This window comes from Trachemys scripta, chromosome 1 (assembly GCF_013100865.1).
Source record: "Trachemys scripta elegans isolate TJP31775 chromosome 1, CAS_Tse_1.0, whole genome shotgun sequence".
Classification (NCBI taxonomy): domain Eukaryota; kingdom Metazoa; phylum Chordata; order Testudines; family Emydidae; genus Trachemys; species Trachemys scripta.
The window spans coordinates 26734318-26761492 of NC_048298.1; the positions used below are offsets into that span (position 1 = coordinate 26734318).

Sequence of the window (27175 nt, forward strand, 5' to 3'; positions counted from 1 at the left end):
GTTTGGCTTGAGCAGGCGGGTTGGGGAAGAAGGATTTAGCAAAGACTACCAGCAAACCTTGGCAGCTGCTCAAAAGTGCCTGTCTGCTTTTGCAACTTTGAATGAAAGATTGAAATGGATTTTTAGATCTTTAGGACTTTTAAAAGCCAATTAATTTTTTACGTACAAAGTAGGGTTTTACAAACCAGGAGTGTTTGTTTAGGTCCTTAAAACCTTATGTAATTTCTCAAATATATTTGCAATTCTTTTAAGTATTTTAATCAACACCACTTGTTTTGCTCTAATTATATTTTACAAACTGTACCCTGACTACATTCCCTACTTGTACATTTGGAGGCAGCTAAGTTCAAATGGAAACCCCTAATTTCTTTTTAGTGATTTTGACTAAATTGTTCATAGTCCAATGACTCAAATCAGAGGCCTTGGCTGCACTGGCACTGTACAGCGCTGTAACTTGCTGCGCTCAGGGGTGTGAAAACGCCCCCCCCCAAGCGCAGCGAGTGCAGCGCTGTAAAGCGCCAGTGTAATCAGCGCCTGCAGCGCTGCATGCTTGCTCGCTCGCAGCGCTGCAAGCGATTCCCCTCGGAGAGAGGGGACTACACTCGCGCAGCGCTGTGAATTCTCAAGTGTAGCCAAGCCCAGAGTGTCTCTCTGCCTACAGCAGTCCTTTACAATTGATTATTTACAGACCATTCAATGGCCATTCTCTCTCAGAATGACTGTAAAGATTCCTGGGGACAAAAGCATAGTGGTGGTAGTTGTCACCACCTGACCTCCTCTTGTGTAATTTGTTTGACTACCAGGGTTCCACCAGGCAAGACTGGACCAAGTTGTACTGCTGTAACCAGATTTTGTTATCAAACCAAGAATTCTCTTTTCCCTTACTGAATATTACACCCAATACCTTTACTATACCGGCCTGCTTTATCCTCTCAGCACTCTAACGTTTTTAACATCTGCATAAATATTCCCTTTAACCCCTCATTCTCTTTCCTTAAATCACTTACTTATCTCCCAAAGTGACACATTTCTCAGCCAATTTCTCTTAGGAATACGAGCTTATCTTTGTGATTGTTTGCATTCATTCTTTAGCTACACTTACTGTTCTCTTCATGATCTCCCATTGGTCTTATTCTTTAAAGTTTCAGTAGCATTCAACATACCTTTGCCTGCTCTGCCAGGCATTCCTTTCTATAGGAATCCAAAGTAGCTCCCTCTATTCCCTGTATGTTACTTAATTTCTCTTTAGGAGAGACTTCTGTATAATAATTTAATAACATGGTTTTTTGTTTCTTTTTGTTGCATTTCTTGTCTAACACTATTTATTGGAGTTCCTTTTCTACCTGGTTCCAGTCTCCCCTATCATTTATTTAGGGGAGTCCATAGGGACCTCCTTTAGATCTAACCCACTCCTCCAGTGCCCTGGAAAGCTGAAATTTAAACCCTTCCAATACCATTGCTAAACTTCTGGGTTGTGATCCTTGCAAGTAAAGCTTAATAATATAATATAATATATAATAAACTATACATTACCTGCTCCAGACAAATGGAATCTGAGTCGCTGAACTGCTATATTGGTGTTCTCCTGAGACCTCTTCCACTCAGTTCCCCAAGAACTCAGTTTGACTCCAGTCTTGTCACTCAGGTTCCTTTCTATGGCATACAGCAAAGCTATGTTGACGACAAGTGTAGCGGGTGGGTATATTATAGGGCATACCACACATCCAAAGTTACACAGCAAAACTTTATACGGTAACTCCTCACTTAATATCGTCCCAGTTAATGTTGTTTCGTTGTTACATTGTTGATCAATTAGAGAACATGCTCGTTTAAAGTTGCGCAATGCTCCCTTATAACGTTGTTTGGCAATCACCTGCTTTGTCCATTGTTTGCAGAAAGAGCAGCCCGTTGGAGCTAGCTGGGGGGGCTTCGAACCAGGGTGGACTGGCAGCCCCCCTATCAGCTCCCCTAAGTTCCCTGTGCCGCAGCCTCCCAGCAGGCTATCAATTGCCAGGCAGTTCAGCTGTCCCTCCCCCAACTGTGGTATGCTGCTCCTGCCCTCTGCCTTGGAGCTGCTCCCCGGAGCCTCCCACTTGCTGTGCAGAGGTGGGGTGGAAGAGAAGTTCTAATGTCAGGGTGTCCCCCTCCCTCCCACTCTCACTCTCCCCTCTGCTCCTGTACCTCTCCACAGAGCAGGGGGAGGACACAACAGGGCTCAGGATGGAGGGAGCTTGCTGGCAGCAGCTGCTGTCTCAATTTGCTGATCTACTTAAAAAGGCAATGTACTTAGAGTGGGGTCAGCGTACTTAAAGGGGCAAGGTAGGTCTCTCACACACGGTGAGACACACACACACACACACATCTCTGTCTCTCTCTGCCATGCTGTGTCTCCTCCCTCCATTCCTGCTGCCTTGTAGAGTGTGAGGCTACATTAACAACAATGTGTTAATCCTCAGACGAGGGTTCAGCCGAGTGGTAGTTCATCATTTAGCAGTAAGGCATTCCCTGGGCAATATCCCACCCTCTGACTCCACCACCTCAAACAAGCTTCACAATCATAATTGCTGTGTATACTATTAATTGTTTAAAACTTATACTGTGTGTGTGTGTGTGTGTGTGTTTGTATAGAGAGAGAGTCTCTTTTGTCTGGGGAAATTTTTTTTCCCTGGAACCTAACCCCCCTATTTACATTAATTCTTATGGGGAAATTGGATTCGCTTAACATCGTACCGCTTAAAGTAGGATTTTTCAGGAACATAACTACAACGTTAAGCGAGGAGTTACTGTATTCCTGCTTATCTTAGCTAGTACAGACATCCTGACTACAGCATACTGCTTGGTAAGCCCCATTTACATCTTACCCTTCCATTCACCTTCCCAGTCATGCCCACTAAAAAATGAGGCAAGTTACTTACGTCAAGCCAAGCCTACAGAGAACACTAAAGCATGAGGAAGGTGATTTGCTGAAAGTCTGTTGCAGAACTAGGAACAAACTTCCAGTTCCCAGTCCTATGTTTTATCCATAAAAATAACTAACTGGATTTTTTAATTTTATTTTCTAAAAGGGAAATTACTGAGATGGTGGGAAAGTGTTACCGCAGTACTAAGCTTGGGAATTCAAGCACTTAAAAATCAGGACGATCCAAAAAATTAAGTCGTCTCTTGCAACATTAATTCATCCATATCTTGCATGTATGTAGCAATTCCTGTTTTCTTTGTGCAGTGTAAACATATTAACATTAACATATGCATATAAGTTTACATTGAAGAAGGCAATCAGGACTAATACATGTTACATGCCATATGTGCAATATGCCTCAATTAACTTTGTTGGAAAAACAGTAAATAAGTTTTCTGAGTTTTGGTGCTGGATTTCACAAGCTTGAAATTGCATTAACAGTCTTTTTTTTATTTTTGTATTTTATACCTAATTATATTAAATTACTTACTGCTGTCATACTGTAAGAATGTAGGCAATACATGTTTTGAGGGGTGGATTTTGGAGGTGGGAGTTGTGGTTTGTTTGGGGATTTTTTGTTTTTGTTTTATATACGGTAAATACTGTGGTCCAGATCCACTGATGTCAACGACTTCTAAACTAACTTACCTCAGCTGAGAATCTGCCCAAATACATGTTTCTGTGTTCTCTACCATAAATTGGAAATAAAATACAATGCAGTAAACAACTAATAATTCTTAATATTGTAGAGACTTGATACAGATGTGTACTTACAATTGATCTAGCTTCAGATACCCTCAAAGATGTAATTTTCTTGCTCAAAGTCTGTTCATGCTTTTTAAAGTACCATGTTTCACTGATGTTTAAAATAGAATCAAACAGAATCCAGAGACATAGGACCCAATTCACTTACAATGAAGTCAATAGGAGTCATTTTTTTGGGGCGGGGTGGTGGTAATTAAATGTGTGTTTCTACTCTGCAAACTAACGGTAAAACTGCTATTGTGGGTTTCCATACTTACTGTCTCCCTATGATTTCAGAATCTCATATTCTTGGTTCACAGTTTAGAAGATGGTGCTGTTCAGTTTTTTTAATGGCCAATTCTATAAATTTAGCCTGTGCTCTGAGTCAAGCTGGGTTCTTTCCAGCTCATGCATCATCACTAGTATTAAAAATTCTGCAAGCTAAATTAGGCCTTCTGTGGTAACTGAATAACACCTTTCTCCCCCAACCTTTAAATGTGTTTCCACAGGCATAACTGATTTGAATTTTGTAAACAATGTGTTGATGATGCATAAAAAGCAATAGAATCTGCAGCTAATTCTGTTAGCTGCATTGACTCTGCTGTGCCAACAGGAGTAAAAAGCTTAGAAATGAATTCATCTTTTACAGATTGAAAAATGCAAAGTAATGGCATCCAAGAAAAAGCCACTTTGGCTTGAATTTAAATGTGCAGACCCCACAGCCCTATCAAATGAAACCATAGGCATTATCTTCAAACATGGAGATGACCTTCGCCAGGATATGCTTATTTTACAGGTATGATTGCTAAACTGCTATGTGATATGTATAAGAGCCATGTGAATAAAGTATTGTTTGAAAAAAAAAAAAAAAAACAACCCTTTTCCTGTCAAAAATGTATGTAAATTGTATTTATGGTACACTTGGAACATGAACTTATTATTTATTAAATCATATTATGGTACTGCTCAGAGGCCCCAACCAGGACTAGGGCCTCATTTTTTATGTCCTGTTGGTACTTTATATCACCTTTGCACCTCATTCCTCCTGTCCTAGTCCTCCTGCATGCATTTGGCTAGATGATAGAATTGAGACTCTGAGTCTTTCATAAATTTCACACTTTCACTATCCTACAAAATTAATCTGTCATTTTGGGCTTTATGATCTATTTCCCACTAAAGGAAAAACATATTTTTTGTAAACTTACAAAGGTAAAAGACACTGACAGATTGCATTTCTCCTGTATGACCTTGCTGGTTGGTCTGATGGTGGTGTTCCAATAGACCAGTTTACCAATATTAGCATTTTCTGAGGATTTACATAGAAGTTGGTGTTTCATAATGTGATCAGTTCTTGTCTCTTAAAATAGGGCATACAATAAATATGTATGTTTTATCAGGGAGAGAGACATGATGTGAAGACAGGACTGAGAGCCAAGAAGTATAACGTTCTAATTCCAGTTCTGCCACTGATTGTCTCTGTGGCCTCAGATGGATCATTTTATTCTTTCTGTCTCAGTTTCTCCATCTGTAAAATGGGATAATCCTACTGACTTGTCTCACAAGATTCTGGATAGGGTTAATTAGTTGTTTTGTAAAGTGCTTTTGAAGATGGAATGCTGTAAAAATGTATATTGTTTTTATGACTAGATTCTTCGAATTATGGAATCTATTTGGGAAGCAGAATCCTTGGACCTATGTTTGTTGCCATATGGTTGCATTTCTACGGGAAATAAAATAGGTACAGTACACTTGATGAGATCAGTAGATTGCAGAATGTCATGGTGGTAACAAATCACAAAAATTGTACATAAAGTTTATATTGTATGTCTCTGTGTAAGTCATGGCTCTAGGGTGAGCCTTACTTTTGACCCCTCTCTCAGTCCCTCCCTGAATATTGCTTTCAAGTAGATAGGTCCAGCATCTGCATGTCTCTGAGTGAAATCACCAACCGTGTTTACCCGAACTGGGTTTGGCCCCTGCTATACACTTCCCCTCGGGAGCTGTGATCAGTATGACAATGCAATGACGCCAATCAGCTTCTTCAAAGCAAAGTGTTATTTATTTGTCCATAGATACACAGCAATCAGAGAAAGAAGGGTTAAAACAACATGAAGCCCATACACATATTATCTTATATTATCTTCACATTTTCCCCGAGATGTTGGTAAGCCTGACATATCCTTGGTACCCCCACTCTTCTGGGAGCCAGGTTACAGTCTGTTTTTCTACAGACCCTGTTTTTCTCCATCTCCCCTGAGCTTCAGTGGGTCTCTTTTTAAAACCAAACAGGCTTCTTTGTTCTTTCTGTCCATGCGCTGTCCCCCCCTCTCCCCATTGCCAAGGGAGTGTTGTGTCCAACTTTGACAGGGACAAAACTTCAAAGGCCTTGACACCAGTATTATTTGTTGAACAATGATGATGGGAACTGTCTAAGGCTTGGTCTACACTGGTGACTTCTGCCGGCACAGCTATGTCACACAGGAGTGGTAAGAGGTGTGACTCCTTACTGACATAGTTATGCCAGCAAAAGCCCCTAGTATAGATGTAGCCTATCCCAGCAAAACTGCACGTTTACTGGGATAGCTTGTTTCACTTGTGAGGATGGTTTTTACTGTTCCACCACAAAATGCAGCTTCACTGGTATAGCTACATCCACACGAAGAATGCTTTGCCAGTATACTTATACCAGTATAGCAATACTGGTAAAGTGATCCTAGTGTAGACATGGCCGTAGCTTGATCATCACTTAAAAGTTTTTCCAACATAGCTATGTTGGTTAGGAATGTGAGAGAAAAAAAAAAGAAGTCACATCTCTAACTGACACATCTAAAAATCCCAGTGTGGACAAACAGTTAAACCAGCAAAAAGTTATACCTTTTGCACTGGTGTCGCTTATTCCATTTGGGGAACAGGTTTAAGCTTTGCTGGCAAAAGATGCAACTTGATGGTACAAGTTGCATCTCCACTACAGGGTTTGTTAGTATAGCTATACTGGCATTCCTTTTTAAGTATAGACAAGGACTAAAGTAATTAACTTTGGTTTCCTGGAGACATGCAGAACTTCCCAGGATTGAGTTAACTTTTTGCATCCACATAGCAGATAACAGCATGATAGTAATCAAATAGGCAGAGGTCCACATAATATTCACAAAAAATAATAAAGGTGTTTCCCACATTCTTCACAATACGCTTTTTTTTTTTTCCTTTCCTTTCCCCCCTGCAACAGAAACTGCTTTATCGGCAGAAAAATATGAAAGCAGTACTGCTAAAATTAAGAATTCTCTAAAATATCTCTAAAGTAATTTTTCTAAAAGCTAAAAATATGTGGCATAGAGAATATGTAATGTTGCAGTGGAAAGACTTCATCAAGATTGATTTAAGGTCACCTGCATTACTCATTCATGATTTTGTGATTCCTGAGCAATGCAGCAGTCCCAAATTCATGCTTATTAAAATGCAAGATGTTGCAATATAAAGGGTATTTCTCTTTCTCGATACACATTGTTTTTAAAATCAGAGATTACTATTCAAATTATATCAAATGAAAATCAAAAGAAATTAAACATGAATGATATTTGAAAATATTACTTGATACATGTATTTTAACATTAACTGTTACTGTTAAAATGTTTTCAAATTTTGCTGCCTCTCCATTAGACCATTTTTTTTTAGAAAACGTATTAATTTCCAGAAACTATAAGACTTAATTTTATTGCATATAAATTTATCTTAAAACTATCCAATAACATAAAAATAAAATTGCAGGGGGAAAAAATCTGCCATGACTCTCTCTTCTTTTATGGGTTCTTAATAGGTTCCCCATTTTTTATTTCAAGAAAATATATTCTTTCGTACTGTACTTCCTATATTCCCTTTTCCATGTGATGGATCTAAGAATTGTGCACCCCTCAATACCACAAAAAAGGACATTGTTGGTCAAATGAGGGGACAGTCTCAGCTCATTACTGTATGTTTTCTCAGGTTAAACTAGTGTTCTTCAATATGTGACTAGTTGGTGCACCACTTCAAGGTCTCCTGGAGGTTACATTCTTTTGGACCAAAATCAGAGGGTCATGATAGGCAAGTGGTCTGCCGGAGCATTCACTTACAGATTTCCCCAAATCTCATTCTTCTCCCCAATGGTATTCAACATATATATGAAGCTACTGTTTGTGAGCCAACACAGATTGACGTTCCAGCAGTATGGAGACTACTCAGATCTAAATTCCATTAACATCAAATATAAAAAAGAACCATCTTTCAGGTTTTTCAGTACCTGGATGGAGAGCAGCCAGCTGAAGCTGATCAGATGATTTTGGTGGGAAGAGGGAAGCACTTTGAAGGACTCGCTTCATGTGTAATGCCTCAATTTGCTAAGGGTGTCTTCTTTAAGATTGTTAAGTTTGCAGCCTTGGGGGCCTCTGCATTCCTCTTTGCTAATGAATGCCCAAACAGCCCGTGCTCTAAAAAACACTATCTTTAATGTATTGCTGGCCAGAAGGCTGCATCTTATTGTGTCAGACTCAGATGTGACCAGGGTGATCCATGTGCTTATGACCACTGGATGTGATTATTGCTGATCATTATACCCGTGAATGAAGCTGCCAACTCTGAAGAGGCTCCATCTGTTACAAAGTATAGAAAGTACCTGCTTAGCAACACAGGTTACCAGAAGCACATCAACCCAGTGCTCTCCTCTCTGCACTGCATCCCCATGAAACAGAATCAAATTCAAGTGCTTTGTCCCAGCAATCAACACCCTCAATAGGATTGGCCCTAGCAACCTAAGAGATCACCTCTCCCTCCGACTGACTTCCCAGGATAGCTGTGTTCCACTGGAACCACAAAAGAGTTGACCAACAGAGGGAGGCTTTTGTACACAGGAGAGGGAACCGTCTTGATAGCTGGACTAAGAGACTGGAATTCACTTCCATGAGAGAGAAGAGTGGCTGTGAACATCACCATGTGTAAAGCAAAATACAAAATTCATTATACTTTAACTTCACTGTCTAGTAATAAGGAACACTTCTTCAGATGAAGTGAGGTTCTTACCCGAAAGCTTATGCTCCCAATACTTCTGTTAGTCTAGAAGGTGCCACAGGACCCTCTGTTGCTTTTTACAGATTCAGACTAACACGGCTACCCCTCTGATACTTGTCTCATAATAATTGTATTACTTTAAAAAAAATAACTACACACATGCTCAGAATGAAATAGTTATTTCCTCCCAGTAGGAGGATTTGGCCGAGAGTATAGGGGGAGGAAGAGATTGCTATGTTGTCTTTCTCTTATTTGTGAGGCCCTCAGAGACTATGGTAACAAGTGCAGGATAAGAACCTAGACAGATAGAAATGTGTACTCAGGCAGAGCACGCAGGATGCTGAGCACAGGAGTGTTCCCCATGCTGCCAGAAACTTGAGGCAGTGCAGGGAGCACAGCACAAAAGAACTGGAGCCATCAGGATCTCTCCCAGGGATCGGAAAGGGAAAGAGAAAAGAAAAATGTCCCAATATTCCTTCCTAGTAGCTATGTGTAAGTGCAGGGGTAAGGGGAGATAATGTATCAAATAGTAGCACAGAACCACAAAGCCATGGATGATACCCTGATACTACATTTGCAATATTTGTACTGTAGTGTTGCTTTGAGACATAATGACTTTGAATTGTGACAATGCAACCTCCTAATGTAAATATCTCAACAGAATATAAGACCTTCACTCTGTGACTTTGTGGTTCTATGAAATAATACGCAGACCGCATTGGTTCTATAAATATGTATATATATATATAAAGTGTTTTAGAAAATAAAATTCTTATTTCCTCTTTGTCTTTTGTAGGAATGATTGAAATTGTGAAAGATGCTACAACAATTGCCAAAATTCAGCAAAGTACAGTTGGCAACACAGGTGCATTTAAGGATGAAATATTAAATCAGTGGCTGAAAGACAGATGTGTGATTGAAGAAAAGGTGAATTCTTAGACACTTGAATTGGATATCAAAAGCGCCTAAGTGATTTAGGTGCACAGGTCCCATTGAAAGTCCCAAAAGTGTTCTCTAACACACACACACTGCATCCTCCTTGCAAATTATTCTGTTTTATTGTTGTTTTAAATTGGTTCACAGGTTTCATTAACATAGTTTGTTTTTCCTTTCAAAATAAATTTTACTGTGTGTTGTAGCAGAACAAGAACTATGGTGTGTATGATGGGGTGTCATGTAACAGGGCAAAAGGAAAGCTAACGTCATAATCCTGAGTAACAAGGTGCTTTTTTATCCCTTTTGTTGATGGTATTTGGAAGTGATGCATGGTGAGCTGATTAAAGCAAGCATTGTTAGGCCTGGTCTACACTGCGGGGGGAGGGAGCTAAGTCAGTCTAAGTTACGCAACTTCAGTTATGAAAATAGCATGGCTGAAGTCAACATACTTAGAGCTACTTACCGCGGTATCTTCACTTCAGTAGGTCGACTGCTGATGCTCCCCCGTCGACTCCACCTACGCTTCTCGCTCTGGTGGAGTACCGGAGTCGATGGGAGAGTGCTCGGTGGTCGACTTATTGTGTCTTCACTAGACACGATAAATTGACCCCCGTTGGATCGATCACTCCGGAGGTAAGTGTAGACATGCCCATAGGAAGACTGTAAAAGGCAGCATGGTTTAGGGTTAAGCACAGGACTGGGAGCTAACACTGGCTTTCACACTGATTTGCTGTGTGGCTTTGGGCAAATCATTAACCTCTCTGCATGTTTTTTTCCTCTGTAAAAGTGGGATAACAATATAAATGGAGCTCACAAATGTATTGTGGTAATTAATTAATAAGGGTCTGATTCTGCAAGGTGCTGAGTGCAGTGTAGGATCCTGCTCTTAATGCCTATACCTAGATTTGAAGGTGAAGTGTTCTATATAAGCCAGTGGTTCTCAACCTGCGGTCTGTGGGCCACATGTGGTCCAATTAGGACACAGCTGCAGCCCAGCTGTGTGCTAAAGGTCACCAGGCCCTGTGGTGGAGTATGGTTTCCTGGCTGCCTGGTGCGGCAGGGTCCGGGCTGCCCAGCCCGGCGAGGATCCGAGGTCTGGGGCTGCCAGCCGGCCCCACGGGGTACGGGCTCTGGGGCTGCCGCCCAGTCCCACATAGCAGGGGTCTGGAGTCCAGAGCTGCCACCCGGCCCTACAGGCTCCAGGGTTGGGATCGCCAGCCCTGCACAGCGGGGATCCAGGGTCAGAGCTGCCCCCTGGCCCTACACAACAGAGGTCTGGTCCAGGGCTGCCGCCTGGCCCCATACAACAGGGGTCTGGGGTCCAGGGCTGCTGCCAGTCCCACACAGCAAGGTCTGGGGTCCAGGGCTGCCGTCCGGCCGGGTCCAAAGTCAGGGCTGCAACCCAGCCCTGCATGGCGGGGTCCAGAGTCCCTGCACCCCGGCTCCCCGCCCAGAACTCCACTCCTGGCCCCATCTGTGGAGGGGTCTCTGCGGGGGATTGAGGGGGTGCACCGTGGTTCTCAACCTGCGGCCCAGGTAACAGATTGTGGGCCACATATGTGGCCTACAATGATAAATAGTTTGCGAAACACTGATATAAGCAATAGAGTATTCTTACTTTTATTCTTGCTATTAATTAGTTTCAGGCAGCAGTGGAAAGATTTGTTTATTCTTGTTCTGGTTACTGTGTGGCAACCTTTGTACTTGGAATAGGAGACAGACACAATGACAACATTATGATTACAGAATCAGGTGAGGTTTTTTATGAATGACATACTTAAAATAGGGACTGGGTATGTTTTATTAGACATGTTTTTTAACTGATATTTAATTAATATTTACATCTTACTCATAATTCATCATATCCCTGTACTTTTTATTTATTAACATTAGTATTTAAACTGACTCACAGATATGTAAGACTGCACTGACTGGAAGTTAGGATGGAAATGTTTAATCGTGTAACATAAATAGGGTTGGTAACATTTTTATTGAAGTGCATAGATTCTGTGCTACTGGTATAGCTGTATGGACATTTATTTCAGCTGCTTTTCCTGTATATATTTTTTTTAATGTATGTAAAACCCAAATTCCAAAAAAGTAAAACAAAATCAACAACTTTAATACCCTAATTCTGCCATCAGAAACATGGATGCAACTCTGGTTGAGCTTAATGAACATAAGAACATAAGAACGGCCATACTGGGTCAGACCAAAGGTCCATCAAGCCCAGGATCCTGTCTGCCGACAGTGGTCAATGGCAGGTGCCCCAAAGGGAATGAACAGGCAGGTTATCATCAAGTGATCCATGCCCTGTCACCCAATCCCAGCTTCTGGCAAATAGAGGCTAGGGACACCATTTCTGCCCATCTTGGATAATAGTCATTGATGGACCTATCCTCCATGAATCTATCTAGGTCCTTTTGAACCCCGTTATAGTATTGGCCTTCACAACACCCTTTGGCAAGGAGTTCTGGAGGTTGACAGTGCGTTGCATGAAAAAATACTTTCTTGTGTTTGTTTTAAACCTGCTGCGTATTAATTTCATTTGGTGGCCCCTTGTTCTTGTATTATGAGAAGGAGTAAATAACACTTCCTTATTTACTTTTTGTATACCACTCATGATTTTATAGACATCTATCATATCCGCCGTTAGGTGCCTCTTTTCCAAGCTGAAAAGTCCCAGTCTTATTAATCTCTCCTCATATGGAAACCGTTCCATACCCCTAATAATTTTTGTTGCCCTTTTCTGAACCTTTTTCAATTCCAGTATATCTTTTTCGAGATTGGGGACCACATCTGCACGCAGTATTCAAGGTGGGGGCGTACCATGGATTTATATAGAGGCAATATGATATTTTCTGTCTTATTATCTCTCCCTTTCTTGATGATTCCTAACATTCTGTTAACTTTTTTGACTGCCGCTGCACATTGAGTGGATGATTTCAAAGAACTATCCACAATGACTCATCTCTTTGAGTGGTAACAGCTAATTTAGACCTATATGTATAGTTAGGATTATGTTTTCCAATGTGCATTACCTTGCATTTATCAACATTAAATTTCATCTGCCATTTTGTTGCCCAGTCACCCAGTTTTGTGAGATCCTTTTGTAGTTCTTCGCAGTCTGTCTGGGATTTAACTATCTTGAGTAGTTTTGTATCCTCTGCAAATTTTGCCACCTCACTGTTTACCCCTTTTTCCAGATCGTTTATGCATATGTTAAATAGGACTGGGCCCAGTACAGATCCCTGTGGGACACCACTATTTATCTCTCTCCATTCTGAAAGCTGACCATTTATTCCTACCCTTTCTTTCCTATCTTTTAACCAGTTACCAATCCATGAGAGAAAGCAGAATTGGGCTGTTAGTGAAATGGCTTGGTTTCCAATGAACTCAAGCATTTATATACCTTTATGAAAAGATCCTGCGGAATTAGTGAATATATAATATAGTGTATCTTTGTTATAGATATCTATATCGTGGTTAAAAAATAACTACAGAAAGGGTTGTATTATGTATTAAATCCTAAAGGAGTAATTTCTGTGGAACCATGTTTGTTTCATCTCTATTGTATTTTATGGGGACTTTTCCACAAGGGTATGGGGTGATACGGATTTAAGACACAAGTTTTCATGGTACAACTTTTTTTATCATGTGACTTGTCATGTATATGTTATAAGGTCCCAATAGTAATAATGCCACTAAGAGAAATGGATAAAGATATTGAAGTTCTGCCTGCTTATTAAGGTATGCAAAAAATAAATTTGAACAATAAATATTTTGCTGCGAGGCTATGATGATGTATAAAAAGGAGAACAAATAGTCTGTTCTAGTAAACCAGAGTTATATTATAGTAAACTAATGTAAGATAAACCATAACAAGGTTGCTATCCATAGTATTATGGATGCCAGTGGAAATATTTGTCTGCTACTTATTTATCAGCCTAATCTTGAATTCTCTTTCTTATAAAGGTAATCTCTTTCATATTGACTTTGGTCATATTCTTGGGAATTACAAAAGCTTCCTTGGAATTAATAAGGAAAGAGTCCCTTTTGTGTTGACACCAGATTTTCTTTTTGTCATGGGAACTGCTGGAAAGAAGACAAGTCTGCATTTCAGTAAATTTCAGGTAAGGAGTCAATCTTCTGATGTAAATAAGTTAAACAATGTTTTATTTTTTGAGACTAGCATTTAGTGCCTTAGTCTTCAAAATGTAAGACTTCCCTGTTAATAGACTGTATTGAACCAAAATCAAATTCTGGGCTATTTTATTCCTGAATTTATAACTAAATTATCAAATTACCTATATGATTATGGGAACTAGAATTCAAAAGGCACATACGGAGCTGCTTGGCACAGCATTACCCTGCAATGGAAATGAATGGGAAGACCTGTTACTGTATTTCATGTTTTGAATGGGATCACGCAGTATGACATACCAAGATACAGTCCAGACTAATGAGCAGCTGTGTCACCCTTGCCCTGCAACCTTGGGTGCCTTACAATGCCTTGCTGAAGTAGCTCCCACCTTGGCCACTCACAAACAGCCTTCTTGCAAGCAAACCACACTCTGAGTGTCTATGTGTAACTGCAGCCTGCCAACCACTCTGGGTAACACTGTGGCTCTCCCCAGCCTTGGTTATCCTGCCAGATGACCACAACACATCCCCAGTCCCAGATTTCCCCCCAGAAATATATGTCCTGTATTGCCCAGCCTTTTCCTGAACAGTATGAAATATTTTAACTCCGTTACTCTTTAAACGGAATGATATGACATTTTATTATCTCAAATAATTATTCAGGCACTTAAGTTTAAACACATTGGATTAGATGATACAGTAAAACAAGTTTATTAACTACAAAGAGATTAAGTGGGTACAAGTAATGAGGTATAAAAGTCAGAAAAATAACTATTTCTGTTTGGGCAGGGCTGTGGGGTTTGGAACATATGTTAAAAACATCATACAGGGCAATCTTATAACTTTACATACAATGTTGCCATACATTTTATCAGGACGATACTGACCATTACAAGATTTCAAATGATACCTTACGAGACATATCTTGGACAAAATTATTACAATAGTGATTAGGGTGTGAATACAGGGGTGTATTCTGTTAGACCCAGTTAATAGAATCATTTTCACTAGACCATTTATGTTTATTATTAAGTTTCAATATATATAAAATTAGAGAAGACTAATGGAATTTGCTAGAGTCAGCCATAGTGTGAGCAGGTGCTGTGCATACTTCTAACTGCTATGCCAGGACAGCTATGCCTGGCATATTCCTGATCTGCATGCCTATTTCAGTCCTGGAATTCTGTTTCTGAATAATTTCCAGTTGTCCTGAACCATGGCAGGTTTTGTAGTATTTTTTTCATATGTCCTAAGTGTAGGATAGTGTTTCCTTCTCTGCAGTGCTATCACTTTAACAAGGAGGCCTTCCAAAATGGCTAAGCACATGACTTTGTAGTGTTTTATAGGACCTGCAGAAGAAACCTATTTAGGAGGCTTAAGAAAGATAAGATAATGGATTCCAGTGCTGCTGCTGTGAGATGTTTAAAATGGTCATTTTTTGGGTAAAATCTTCTATATTTGAACATATATGTGTTGTTCCGTCTTCAAATAAGCTTTTCTGGAACAAAATTTTCATTTCGAAACACAAGGCAGCTGCCATTTTCCAACCTGTGCTTCTAAAAGTAAGTGAGGACCCACTGCTGGTTTTGAGCCTTTATTTTGAATCAAAAGCAGTTCCAGCATCATCTTAGGGTACGTCTACACTTACCTCTGGGTCCGGCGGCAGACAATCGATTTTCTGGGATCGATTTATCGCGTCTGGTTTAGACGTGATAAATCGATCCCGAAAGTGCTCGCCGTCGACGCCGGTACTCCAGCTCGGCGAGAGGAGTACGCGGCATCGACGGGGGAGCCTTCCTGCCGCGTCTGGACCCGCGGTAAGTTCGGACTAAGGTACGCAAATTCAGCTACATTAATAACATAGCTGAATTCGAAGTACCTTAGTCCGAAGTGGGGGGTTAGTGGGGACCAGGCCTTAGTGTGAAGGGATTTCATTGCTCTAGCAGTGCAGAATTCCAAGTGACCTGCAGATCCACCATATTTGTAAGGTGATAGAACATTTAAAAGTCTAACTATTGCAAAGCCTTTAATAAAGCTAGGCATTTCTTGGCTGTTGGAAGATAGGAGAGTTGAACCCCCCTTCAAAGAAGGATTTGAACCGAACATAGCTGTGTACCAGAGCAGAAGTGCTGTTGCAGACACCGTGTAAGCTATGCATGAATGTGGGGTTCAAATGCCAGCGTGAATTGATAGGTCATGTTCAGTCTGGAAGCAGCAATTAGATAGACAGCAGGAAAATATACCCCAAGAGAACTGTGAGACGACATTGTAGCTACACTGTACTGCAATTCCCCAGTGTTGATGCACTGAATCAGTGTAAAGTGGCACATGGGACAGTATGACTTTCCCCGGGGTCTGGGAAGCTACACTACTGCAAAAATTCCTAATGAAGACAAACCTGAATTCTGGTGTGGGCCTTAAATCACAATCTTTCCCCCCAAATCTAAATCGCAGTCCTCTCAATCATACGGACATTGTTGCATGTAAGATGGGCAGTCTAATTTCCACTAGTGCCAATAACCAGATAAAAAGTAGTTAACCCGTTCATATTTTCTTGAACTACAATTCTGATAGTATAAACTGGTCAATTATTTATCTTTTCAAAATGTACAAGAGAGGGAGGATTTAGAGAGGTTTCTATAATTAAAAAAAACGTAACTGCATTTGCAGTTCCGCAGTATTACAGTACTGTCTCAGAATTTCTGTTCTGTCAATGTTTTAAATGGCTTGTTGTCTTCAAAACAATAAAAAGAAAGTTAAAAATAAGGTGAGAACACCAAATAAGATACTTTTCTATACTAAAGCTGCATTTTAGTTATACAGTTTTTTAAAAATGTGCAATATCTTTTTAATTTCAATAATGCTAGTGATCATAACCTTTTGTAATAGTAAGTGTTTCATTTGTTTTGACTGTTGACTTTGCTTACTAGGTATTAATGGGAAAGGTTCATTATTGAGCCATCATTAATTTTTAAGAGAACCTTATATTAATTTGATGTTCAGCCATATTGCAGTTTTATTCTCCAGAGAAATCTTCTGTAGTGTACTGTTCTGGTGTTTATTCCTCTTTAAAACTTCTGATTTTGCCCCTCTGTCAGTTGTTGAAGACCATAGCCACAGGTCATTTGGCAGATCTTAAAGAGGCTGTTAGTTAAAAAATAGTATCTTTGATAAAGAGTAATGCAACATAACATGCAGCTAGCTATTCTATTTCCAAAGTTACCAAGGGCATGGCAAACGTATAAAGCTAGCAAAAAAGACACATGGTACAATATTGTCTTGGTCATTTCTATCAGAGCTTAACCTAAGTTTTGCATTTTGTATTTTCTGATCGTTATTTAGTGAAGTTAAGATGCGAAAGGCTATTAATTGTGTCTTGAAACTCTGTTTTGCTGAAAGCAATATTGACGCTTCTGTGTCTTTACCATAAAAGTTCAATTTAGAAGAGCAGAACTCAGATCTGAGAAGAAGAATATTTTAGTGCCCTTGTAGGTGAATTTTCTGGCTGCCTTCAATGCCTTTAGAATTCTGTCTTTGTTCTTAATGTCCAAGAGAGTACTGAATTTTTCTTTTCCAGCTTTTTTGGCTGGGATCTCACAACTCCTTTTCATATATATATAATATATATATATAAAAAATAAGGACTTCTTAAAACAAATCAGAGGTTTGGTCCTCCTTTAATTTGCAGAAGCCTTAAGAATGTCCATTTCTGGTTTTACCCTGTATTTCTAGCATCTTGAGCCTTCTGTCTGCCGGGTGTTTTTTTTATTATTATTATTATTATTAGCTTAGATATTTCACTCTTAGCATTTTGCTTCGCCCTGCAGGCTTGATAATGCTGTGTTATTTTTCTAATATTGCCTGAACAACTTCCTTAAGAGAGACCCTGTGGCTACCAAATCGTGTAGATAATTGTTAGGAAAAAGTGATAGGGGAAAAATACAACTTGTCTTCATTTAAAAGTACTAATTTGTAAAGGAAATTGTGTGTTGGGAAGAGTGGGTTTGTACAGTGTACATTAGAAAGATGCCAAAACTTCTAAAACAGTGGCCCCCAAACTTTTCATGTCGTGCCCCCCCCCACCTCTGTCCACCCCTCCACCCCCTGGAGCCACAGTCAGGCGCCAGGGCCAGGCATGTGGTCATGGGTGTGTGGCATGGACAGGGGTAAGGATGCTGGAGCCATGACCAGGTGCCAGGGGCTGAGGGTGGGGCCGCAGCTGGGGGGCAGGTCTGGGGCCAGGATTAGAGCTGTGGCTGGAAGCCGAGGCCGGGGCTGGGGGCAAGGCTGGAGCAGAGCTGGGGACAGAGCAGGGCTGGGTGGCACTCACTCCCCGCTTCCCATGGGCGCTGGCTGGGGCCCTGCCACACTCACCCTCCGAATGTTCCTCTGCGCACCCCACAGTTTGGGATCACTGTTCTAACTAATATCTTTTGGCCCTAAGAACTATCATTTGTCCCTTTTGTTGTGTGTTTGAGGGGATTTTTTTCTTTCTTGCACTATGTCTGTGTCTTCAGAGATCATGTCGCTTTATTGTGCCTGCAAGGATACCCTCTGGTCTGTCTATAGCCATGTACCTGAGGCAATCTTCTTCATGTCCTCAATGCATACATATGCTGTTTTCACCTCTGTCTGCCTCTCTTGAGAGAATAGATATCGGCATCCTTTGAGAGTGCCAATTCAAAACTCACTTCAGATTATACGTAGACAATTAGCTTTAGTAAGTAGGTGCAGATTCTCAGAAATCTCAGTGTCCTTAGACTAAACGTGAGACCTGATGAAGCAACTGTTTCTTTATGACACCATTGTTCCTCTGCCCCGGCACCAACAATATTGAGATATAACATCCAGGGGAAAATAGTCTCCCTGGAAACCAAATTTCTTTGATTTCATCAACTGATACAACTATAAAAAGTGCTCACATCTCCTTCAAGGGGAAATAAATACACATTAGTTTTTGTGCCAAAATTTCCTTGTTTGAAATTAATATACAAAAGTAGAATTTCCTCCTTTCTGGTGTCACAGAAAGACACTAATCCCCACAAAGTTACAGATGAAATGAGTTTTCTATTATAAACTCAACTCTGACCAACATAATCCATCCCTAACTTTGTCAGCACTAAACCAACTGATCGTAGATTTGACTGAAGAATGTATCTGGAAAAATTTAGGCAAATTGAGAGGTTTGGGAGATGAGGGTTTTTAAATAAATTCTCACTTCTGGAACATCTTCCTAACTTGTTTGGCTCTTGTCACTCCTACAGCTGTGCTGGGATCACTCTTTCCAAGGGATGCAGGGAATGAAAGCAGGATTTCCCCCTTAATGGTCATGGCTCCATAGTTACGTTTATTTGTTAAAATGGGGTATCATGCTGTCTCTTATTAAGGACTAAAAAAACTAACCCTGATTTAAAATGAACACACACTCCAGTAGGATATTGATAGGATTTTGGAGAAAGTTACATGGAAATACTTTGATTGCTTAAGGAGCTTAAAATGACTTATTTTGAAATTTGTGGAAAGTCTAATCTTAAAGATCATTCATACACTTGGAAGTATAGACATTACCATAAAATTTAATTTTGATTTTTTATTTTCTATTGCTTGGTTTTGTTTTGATTTTTTTTAATAACTATTCACTAGGAAGGATTTTTTTACCTCTAAGCTATTGAAATGTACTCTCAGTCTTAACTCTAGCATTACAGTGTTTTCTTGAATATGGAACTTCATTGCATTACTTTGCTCAATTGGTTTTGAGAAAACTATTTCTAAAAGTAAATGTAACACAAATTTAAATAAAATGAAAATGTTTACTAGTTAGTGTTTACTAATTAGTCACTTTCTATTATATAGTCTTTTGATTCATTGTACATTTATCCAACCTATAAGAACTGTTTGCCTTTCTAACGTTTTTAAATGATGTACCAATGTAATTAGATGGGGTATATAGGTACGTGATAAAGCAATAGTGATAGCAGAAAATACATTCTTACTCCAGTGAGTTCAGTATGGCAGTCAACACAAACAACACTCCTTCAGCAAAAATGATGCAACTTAAAACTAGAGCTGGTGAAAATGATAGCTATCTATCAACAAGATGAAACTTAACAGTGTTCTCCATTAAACATGTAATCATCTCTGTAAAGTTTATAGATATATAAAGAATATATAAATATTCCCCCAGAAGTTCTGCTGAACTTGTTACAAAGTGAGCTCATTTGGATTCTCCCATGATAAATGGAAATGCTACTGAACTTAGAGAAAGATGGTAAATTAATGAGGTTTCTTTCATTGTTACTGGCAATTATCACACATTAGGAAAATTAAACTTAAGCTTTTTAGTGAAAAAGAGAATTTATGTTTGATTAATTTATGTAATGCTGTTACAAAAAGCCCTTTAGTTTTTGCAACAAAACGTGGACCCATTCCTCAATAGCTACTAGTGCATCCAGAGCAATGGATGGGGAAGTTAGCTTAATGTTTCTGTTAAAATGAATAGTAGGGAAAATAAGTGTTAGCAATTGAACATGGTTGATTGGTACTGTGTAAATCAAATTTAAGCAAGTTCCTAAATGAGCTTCCTAAAACCTTTTGTTTCAGTCTGCTCAGTCAGGTAACAACGAAACTTTTTTCCCTCGTGTAGGACATTTGTGTGAAGGCTTATCTGGCTCTTCGACATCACACAAACCTGCTGATCATTCTGTTTTCCATGATGCTAATGACTGGAATGCCTCAATTAACCAGCAAAGAAGATATTGAATATATCCGGGATGCTCTAACTGTAGGTAAAAATGAGGAAGATGCTAAAAAGCATTTCCTAGATCAGATTGAGGTTTGCAGAGATAAAGGCTGGACTGTGCAGTTTAACTGGTTTCTACATCTTGTGCTTGGAATCAAACAAGGAGTAGAAAAGCATTCTGCTTAATGTTTCTGTAAAGTAACTATGGATATAACTAGAAAGTTAACAAGTCTGGGTGTTTACTTACAGCTTATTAGTAATTGAACTATCAAAGTTGCCTTTTAATTTGCTAACAGTTTAAATAGGACTTCTAAAAATGGCAAACTGCTTTGCCCTGAACTTCAAGAATGTCAATCTGTTTCTTACAGGAAAAAAAATGTTCTGGAGTTGCTGACATTGCAAATACTGTTTTTTATTTGTTAGTAGCTTTGCTGATGTGGCCTACAAGTTTCCCATTTGTCTTCATTGTAGCTTCAGAAAAAGACAAAGCAGGGAGTGGAGCCTGGGAACTGAAACATGGGTACCCTGTGACTTTCCCCTAAATTATGCATGATTGTCAGGCCCTTCAAGATATGGAGGATTTTTATTTATTTAGTTTAAATAATCTGATATGTAAGTGCCCCTACAGGATGTATACTTCTTCAGGAGGGCTTTATTACCAAGCATTCTTCACCCTCATTCTCCTTCATTCTTTCCTTAACTCCTTGTTTCCCCTTGACCAGGCCTGAAAGAGAGTCTAAGTTTAAAAATTAGATTGTCCTAGCTATGTTGCTCAGGGTTGTGAATAATTTCATGCTAACCACCAGTGTAACCATAGCTAGGTCGACGGAATTTTTCCATTGACCTACCTACCACCTCTGAGAGATGGATTAACTAAATTCGTGGAAAAAACAGTTGGTGGTAAAAAAAAATGGCTCAGGACCCATTTGTAAATGTTTATGGCTTGTGTCCCAGTAAATAGTCTGGGGGTAGAGGCCCTGGGATGGTTTCAGTCAGATCCCGTCTCTTGGCGGGTTGGATCCTACCCAGCACTCACCCCACAGTGGTGGCTCCTGCAGCTCCTGTGCTGTAGGGCTGGCTGGGCTTGGCTCTGGGCATTGCAACCTCCGAGGTTGCAGTGCCACTCAGGTATGGCCCTGCCTCCCTGACTGGATTAAATTTGTGTGAGTGGAGTTGTGACTTGGCTCATGAGGTTGCAGTGTCACTCACTCATATTTGGCCTACTTGAACTCCTGTCCTGTTGATAGCTGGGCCAAACCTGAGTGGTGCTGGGACCCCATAGGTTGCAGAGCTAGGAGGAGGGAGGTGAGCCCAGCCAGCCCTGTGGGACTAGATCCACAGGAGCTGCCACAAAACCCTTTGAAACATTCTGGTGATCCAATTTTGTTTCCTGACCCAAGGGTTGAGAAACTGTGGTCTAGGAAGAACCTTACATTACCATTGGTGTAGCTTCCTGAACCATAAAACCAAAGGCCTAATTGGCCCTTCCACAGAAGTACCCACAGAACATCTCCTTTACCTTAAAGTTCCTGGGTTTGCTCCGATAATTTTCTTTTAAGTTTAAGTGTTTCAGTTTTCATTTTTGAGTTTCTTTTTTAAATGAACATCCAATATATTATATTGAATCTTGATGCTTATATAGTTTTCTTGTGAAATTACTAGAATTCTGCCTATACATTAAAAGCTTTATAAAAGTAATTTCCTTGTTCCTCAAAAGAATCTTCTCTAAGAACAATTGACATTTTGCCAAATGTTTAAGAAGCCCAAAGGTTATTTATTCTTCAGTGACATATTTTCAGGTTATACCAATCAGGAACTAAATGTAATCTTTGAAATCATGTATATTTTGCTATTTATAGTGTTTTGTTTTATTTTTAAAGTTCTTTTAAAATAATTGACTATTGCGAAGCTATTTATGAAAGGAATTAAATTGTTTATTTTTAATTTAAGTATAAACTAAATCTAAAGACAAGGAAGTACTGGGAGCAAATATTAGGTGTATATTTTTAACTATTTCTCTAATAAGATATCTGAAAATAATGAATTGATCCTATTAATATAACAAAAAGCAAAACACAATTTATAGCATGAATTTTGCTTCTGACTTAAATTATTAAAATACTCTTCCTGCTGATTAATTGATTTTACCAAAGAGAGAAGACAGCTTACAGTATGGCCTATTTGCACTTGTGCCTATGTAATTGCTTCTTTCATTACATATTGACACGGGTTCTATGTTAAACTCAGATGAACAATTGGATTTGCTAATTTCTGTTATTGTTTGTATCCATCATTTCACACTATTGCTTAGATTTCAACAAGAACTACTGAGAGTGCTCTTAAAGAATTTGTAATAAATATATTGTAGTTGGTATCTCAATTATGAGACATGTAGAGAATTTTTAGTTTTTAAATGTAGGTGCTTAATGGGTTGCTCTCCACAAAGGTATTTTTGATGTATACGGTAAATTTTGATGAGGAGGTCCAAAATGGTTACATGTTATGACATCATTTTCCATTCTGTCACATAATGACCCTGTGCAAAATGGTTTTAAAAGCATGCTGAGGTGTAAAATGTATGATTAGTATTGTGTCTGTAATGTGATATTCTTGGGTTTGTGCTCTATAGTCCTGAAATGAATTGTCTCTTATTTGATGATAAATCATGAAATAAAAGGATTTCTTTCAAAAATAAATAAATAGTCTTCTATTTCTCCAATAATTCAAAACACTTGTATGGAACTTCTTGAAGAAATGCTATTCAAAGCCCAGCTTGGAGGAAATTTTTATTCTTAAGTCTAAAACTCTGCAAACAGCCCTCCCCACCCTCCTAATTCTAGGGACTTTGTCAATATGAAACAAAAGAGAAGACTCCAGTTTCATGATTATCCACCCTGAGGGCAAACCCCCATTTTCTAATGGGATTTTATAAACCCTGGTTCTGTTCTTTAAAGCAAATTTGATTTAAATTGTGCTATGATTTTAAATTAAATTCTCTGCTGTTAATATTAGTACCACTTGAGTCAGCAATATCTGAAACAATGGTTGCAATTTTGCCAGGTAATGCCATTCATAAGCAAACCTGTTCATGTAAATAAAGATCTAACAGCAATCTATCCCTCGGAGAGAAGTTTACAATCTACTACTAAGTTTAAAGCATGTATCAGCAGTTTATTACGTGCTACAAGCTGACAAAAAAGCCTTATCGATTAAAGCAATATATACTATGAAAACAGGATTTGAGGCTAGAATTTAGTAAAAAGAGTTATCTGAAACCTTACAAAATCTGTTCAGGCTATCCAAAGATTATGATAATACAGGAACACAGATCTTTGTTATACACAGACTTGTATGGGGGAGGGGGAAAGGTGGGGAGGGGAGCAGGGACCATTATAGCAGGAATTAAGGGAGAGACCAGAGAGAACATAGGGGAAAATCAAATCAGCATCTGAGATGTCTGTATACTGATGTGAGAAATATGGGGAATAAGCAGGAAGAACTTGAAATGCTAGTTAACAAACAACTATACACATGACTGGAATATTGATATAGAAGGTTACAGCTTGCTCAGGAGGGACAGGAAAGGGAGAAAGGTGTTGCTTTATATATTAAAAATATATACACTTCGACTGAGGTTGAGATAGAAATAGGAGACAGACTTGTTGAAAGTCTCTGGGTAAGGATAAAAGGGCTTAAAAACATGTCATGGTAGGGGTCTGCTAGAGACCACTTAACCAGGAAGAAGAGGTAGATGAGGCTTTTTTTAAACAACTAACAAAATCATCCAAAACACAGGACTTGGTTGTGATGGGGGACTTCAACTACCTAGACACCTGTTGGAAAAATAAGACAGCAGGGCACACATTATCCAACAAATTCTTAGAATGTATTGGAGACAATTTTTTATTTCAGAAGGTGGAGAAAGCTACCGGGGAGAGGCTGTTCTAGATTTGATTTTACAAATAGGGAGGAACTAGTTGAGAATTTGAAAGTGGAAGGCAGCTTAGGTGAAAGTGATCATGAAGTACATTCTAATACATTAGAAGCAAGAGGAAGACCAAGGACAGGATAGGCCCCTTACTCAATGACGGAGAAAAAACAAAAATAGAATGTGGAAATGGCAGAAGTGCTAAATGACTTTTTTGTTTGTTATCACCAAAAAGGTTAGTAGCGATTGGACATCTAACATAGTGAATGCCAGCGAAAATGAGATAGGATCAGAGGCTAAAATAGGAGAACAACAAATTAAAAATTACTTAGACAAGTTAGATGTCTTAAAGTCAGCAGGGCCTGATGAAATACATTCTAGAATTCTCAAGGAGCTGACTGAGGAGATATCTGAGCCATTAGCGATTATCTTCAAAAAGGAAGATGGGAGAAATTCCAGAGGACTGGAAAAGGGCAAATATAGTGTCAATCTATAAAAAGGGAAATAAGGACAACCCTGGGAATTACAGACCAGTCACCTTAACTTCAGTATCTGAAAACCTAATGAAGCAAATAATTAAACAATCAGTTTGTAGATACCTAGAACATCACGTCCCTGTGGCCTCCCACTTCCCGCAGCTCTCATTGGCTGGGAACAGCGAACTGGGCCACTGAGAGCTGCAGGGGGCCGTGCCTGTGGATAGTCAACAAAAACAAAATGTCTTGTGGCCTGCCTTTGGATTACCCTGATGGGCTGCATGCCGAAGCTTGCCAACCCCTGGTTTAGATAATACTTTAGTCCTGTTATGAGTGCAGGGGACTGGACTACATGACCTCTCGAGGACCCTTCCAGTCCTGTGATTTCACCAAGAATATGATATTGACTTTAATGGGACCATCTACATGAGTTAAGGATTGTTAGAGCTAGCCCATTATTTGTAATAAGCATAATATACAGTATCAATATATAATAAACATCCTATACAATGTAGTTAATATATTTCTGTACGGTATGAAGTTGCGAACAATTATTTTCCACATCCTTAAGGCCACCATCCCTTTATCTAGACTTAATGGTTCATGGTGGTGGAGGGGAATACTCTGTTGGGCTCACTGTGCAGTAATGTGTAGTCCTCTCTCCTCTCATGAGCTGAGAACCCTGCCTCCAGAGCACTTGGAGCTTCTGCCAGCCTGGGCAACGAGTGACCAGGAATTGAACCCGGATCTCCTGCATACAGACAGACAATGACAACTAGGTTATCTGGCTGGCCTGGCAACCATCTAATTTTTAAATAGTTGTGTATTTATGTGGTTGGATTCTACCGTTGCCTGCCAACCTTTAGCTTTCAGTCCCTCCCATTCAGCCATCCAGTTTGGCAAATGTAATTTTCTGTTTATCCCTGAATGAAGATAAAATATACACTTTGTCTTCTATGGCTTGAAGTGATTCTAACACTCTCAAAGAGATCCCACTTCTGTTCCATTTAGGCCTCATTGTTGGACTGCAGAAGAAGGTAACACTTGCCACACTACTTTTGAGTTCTAATTATAAGTTTTTAACATCCTGTTTTTCCTCATCTTAATACATATAATTGCACTTCCATCCAATACTATGAAAGCTGTAGACTGGTAAGATTCACCAACAACCAGATGAAGACCAGAATTGGAAAATAGAAAATTCTCTCCACTGCCAGGAAACTCCAAAGCAACACTATGTACGTATTGTCATTTTACCAGATTTCACACACCTTCCCCTTCTGAGGTTTTAACCAGAAAGGAGACATTTTTACATTAAGGCATTGATATGACCCCCAGTACTATAGTACCTGTGCGGCGGCCGGGGAGCTTCCAGGGAACAGAGATACAGCTTCCATAGTATTGGATGGAAGTGCAATTATATGTATTAAGATGAGGAAAAATAGGATGTTAAAAAATTATAATTAGAACTCAAAAGTAGTGTGGCAAGTGTTATCTTCTTCTGCAGTCCAACAATGAGGCCTAAATGGAACAAAAGGTGGGATCTCTTTGAGCGTGTTTGAATCACTTCAAGCCATAGAAGACAAAGTGTATATTTTATCTTCATTCAGGGATAAACAGAAAATTACATTTGCCAAACTGGATGGCTGAATGGGAGGGTATTTTTCATGGTAAATCTTAAGAGGTGTGTACTAAATTTACTGTCCAGTGGATGTATCTTGCACATCCACACATGAGCAGTCCCTTTGACTTTAGATTGTGAATTCTTGGTAAACTGGTTTCTTCGCTGGGGTTTCTTGGTGCTATCACAATATAAATACTAACAGTAATAATCAGGAGAGTAAAGCTGCTCGCATGCTTAGGATATTTGCGGGAAGAGGTTCTTAGCACCAGCTGCTACAGAATTGGACAAAGAGAACCAGCAAATATGGTAAAAACTTTGCTGCAGGCCTATGGAAACAAGGCTTGTGCTACAGATAAGAAGGCAGTTTTTCCAGGCTGACACTGGCAGCAAAAAATGCTGCCCAAAGATGAGAACAAACTGAAAATATGAAGGCAGTTGCTATTAGCATCACATGTGCCAGATGCTAAAATGATACTAAAAATAAATAAATATTGTTTCATAGCAAGAAATACCTTAAAGCAGCCCCAGGAGCACTATCTATTTTATCCAGCTTGATGCCTTGGAAAGAGAGAGGTGCTGATGGTGA

The 27175-nt window shown here is 39.5% G+C and overlaps 1 protein-coding gene across 2 annotated transcripts in view; it reads left to right on the forward strand.

Annotated features, from left to right (window-relative positions):
- The window catches only part of PIK3CG (phosphatidylinositol-4,5-bisphosphate 3-kinase catalytic subunit gamma), a 51420-nt gene extending 28163 nt beyond the window's left edge, over window positions 1-23257 (forward strand). For both annotated transcript variants that reach the window (XM_034766590.1, XM_034766599.1), the window contains exons 6-11: window positions 4353-4499; window positions 5351-5441; window positions 9540-9670; window positions 11320-11431; window positions 13655-13812; window positions 20466-23257. In XM_034766590.1, coding sequence (XP_034622481.1) covers window positions 4353-4499; window positions 5351-5441; window positions 9540-9670; window positions 11320-11431; window positions 13655-13812; window positions 20466-20747 — 921 coding nt within the window. In that variant the 3' untranslated portion in view covers window positions 20748-23257. The remainder of the gene's footprint in view (window positions 1-4352; window positions 4500-5350; window positions 5442-9539; window positions 9671-11319; window positions 11432-13654; window positions 13813-20465) is intronic.
- The last annotated feature ends 3918 nt before the right edge of the window (window positions 23258-27175 follow it).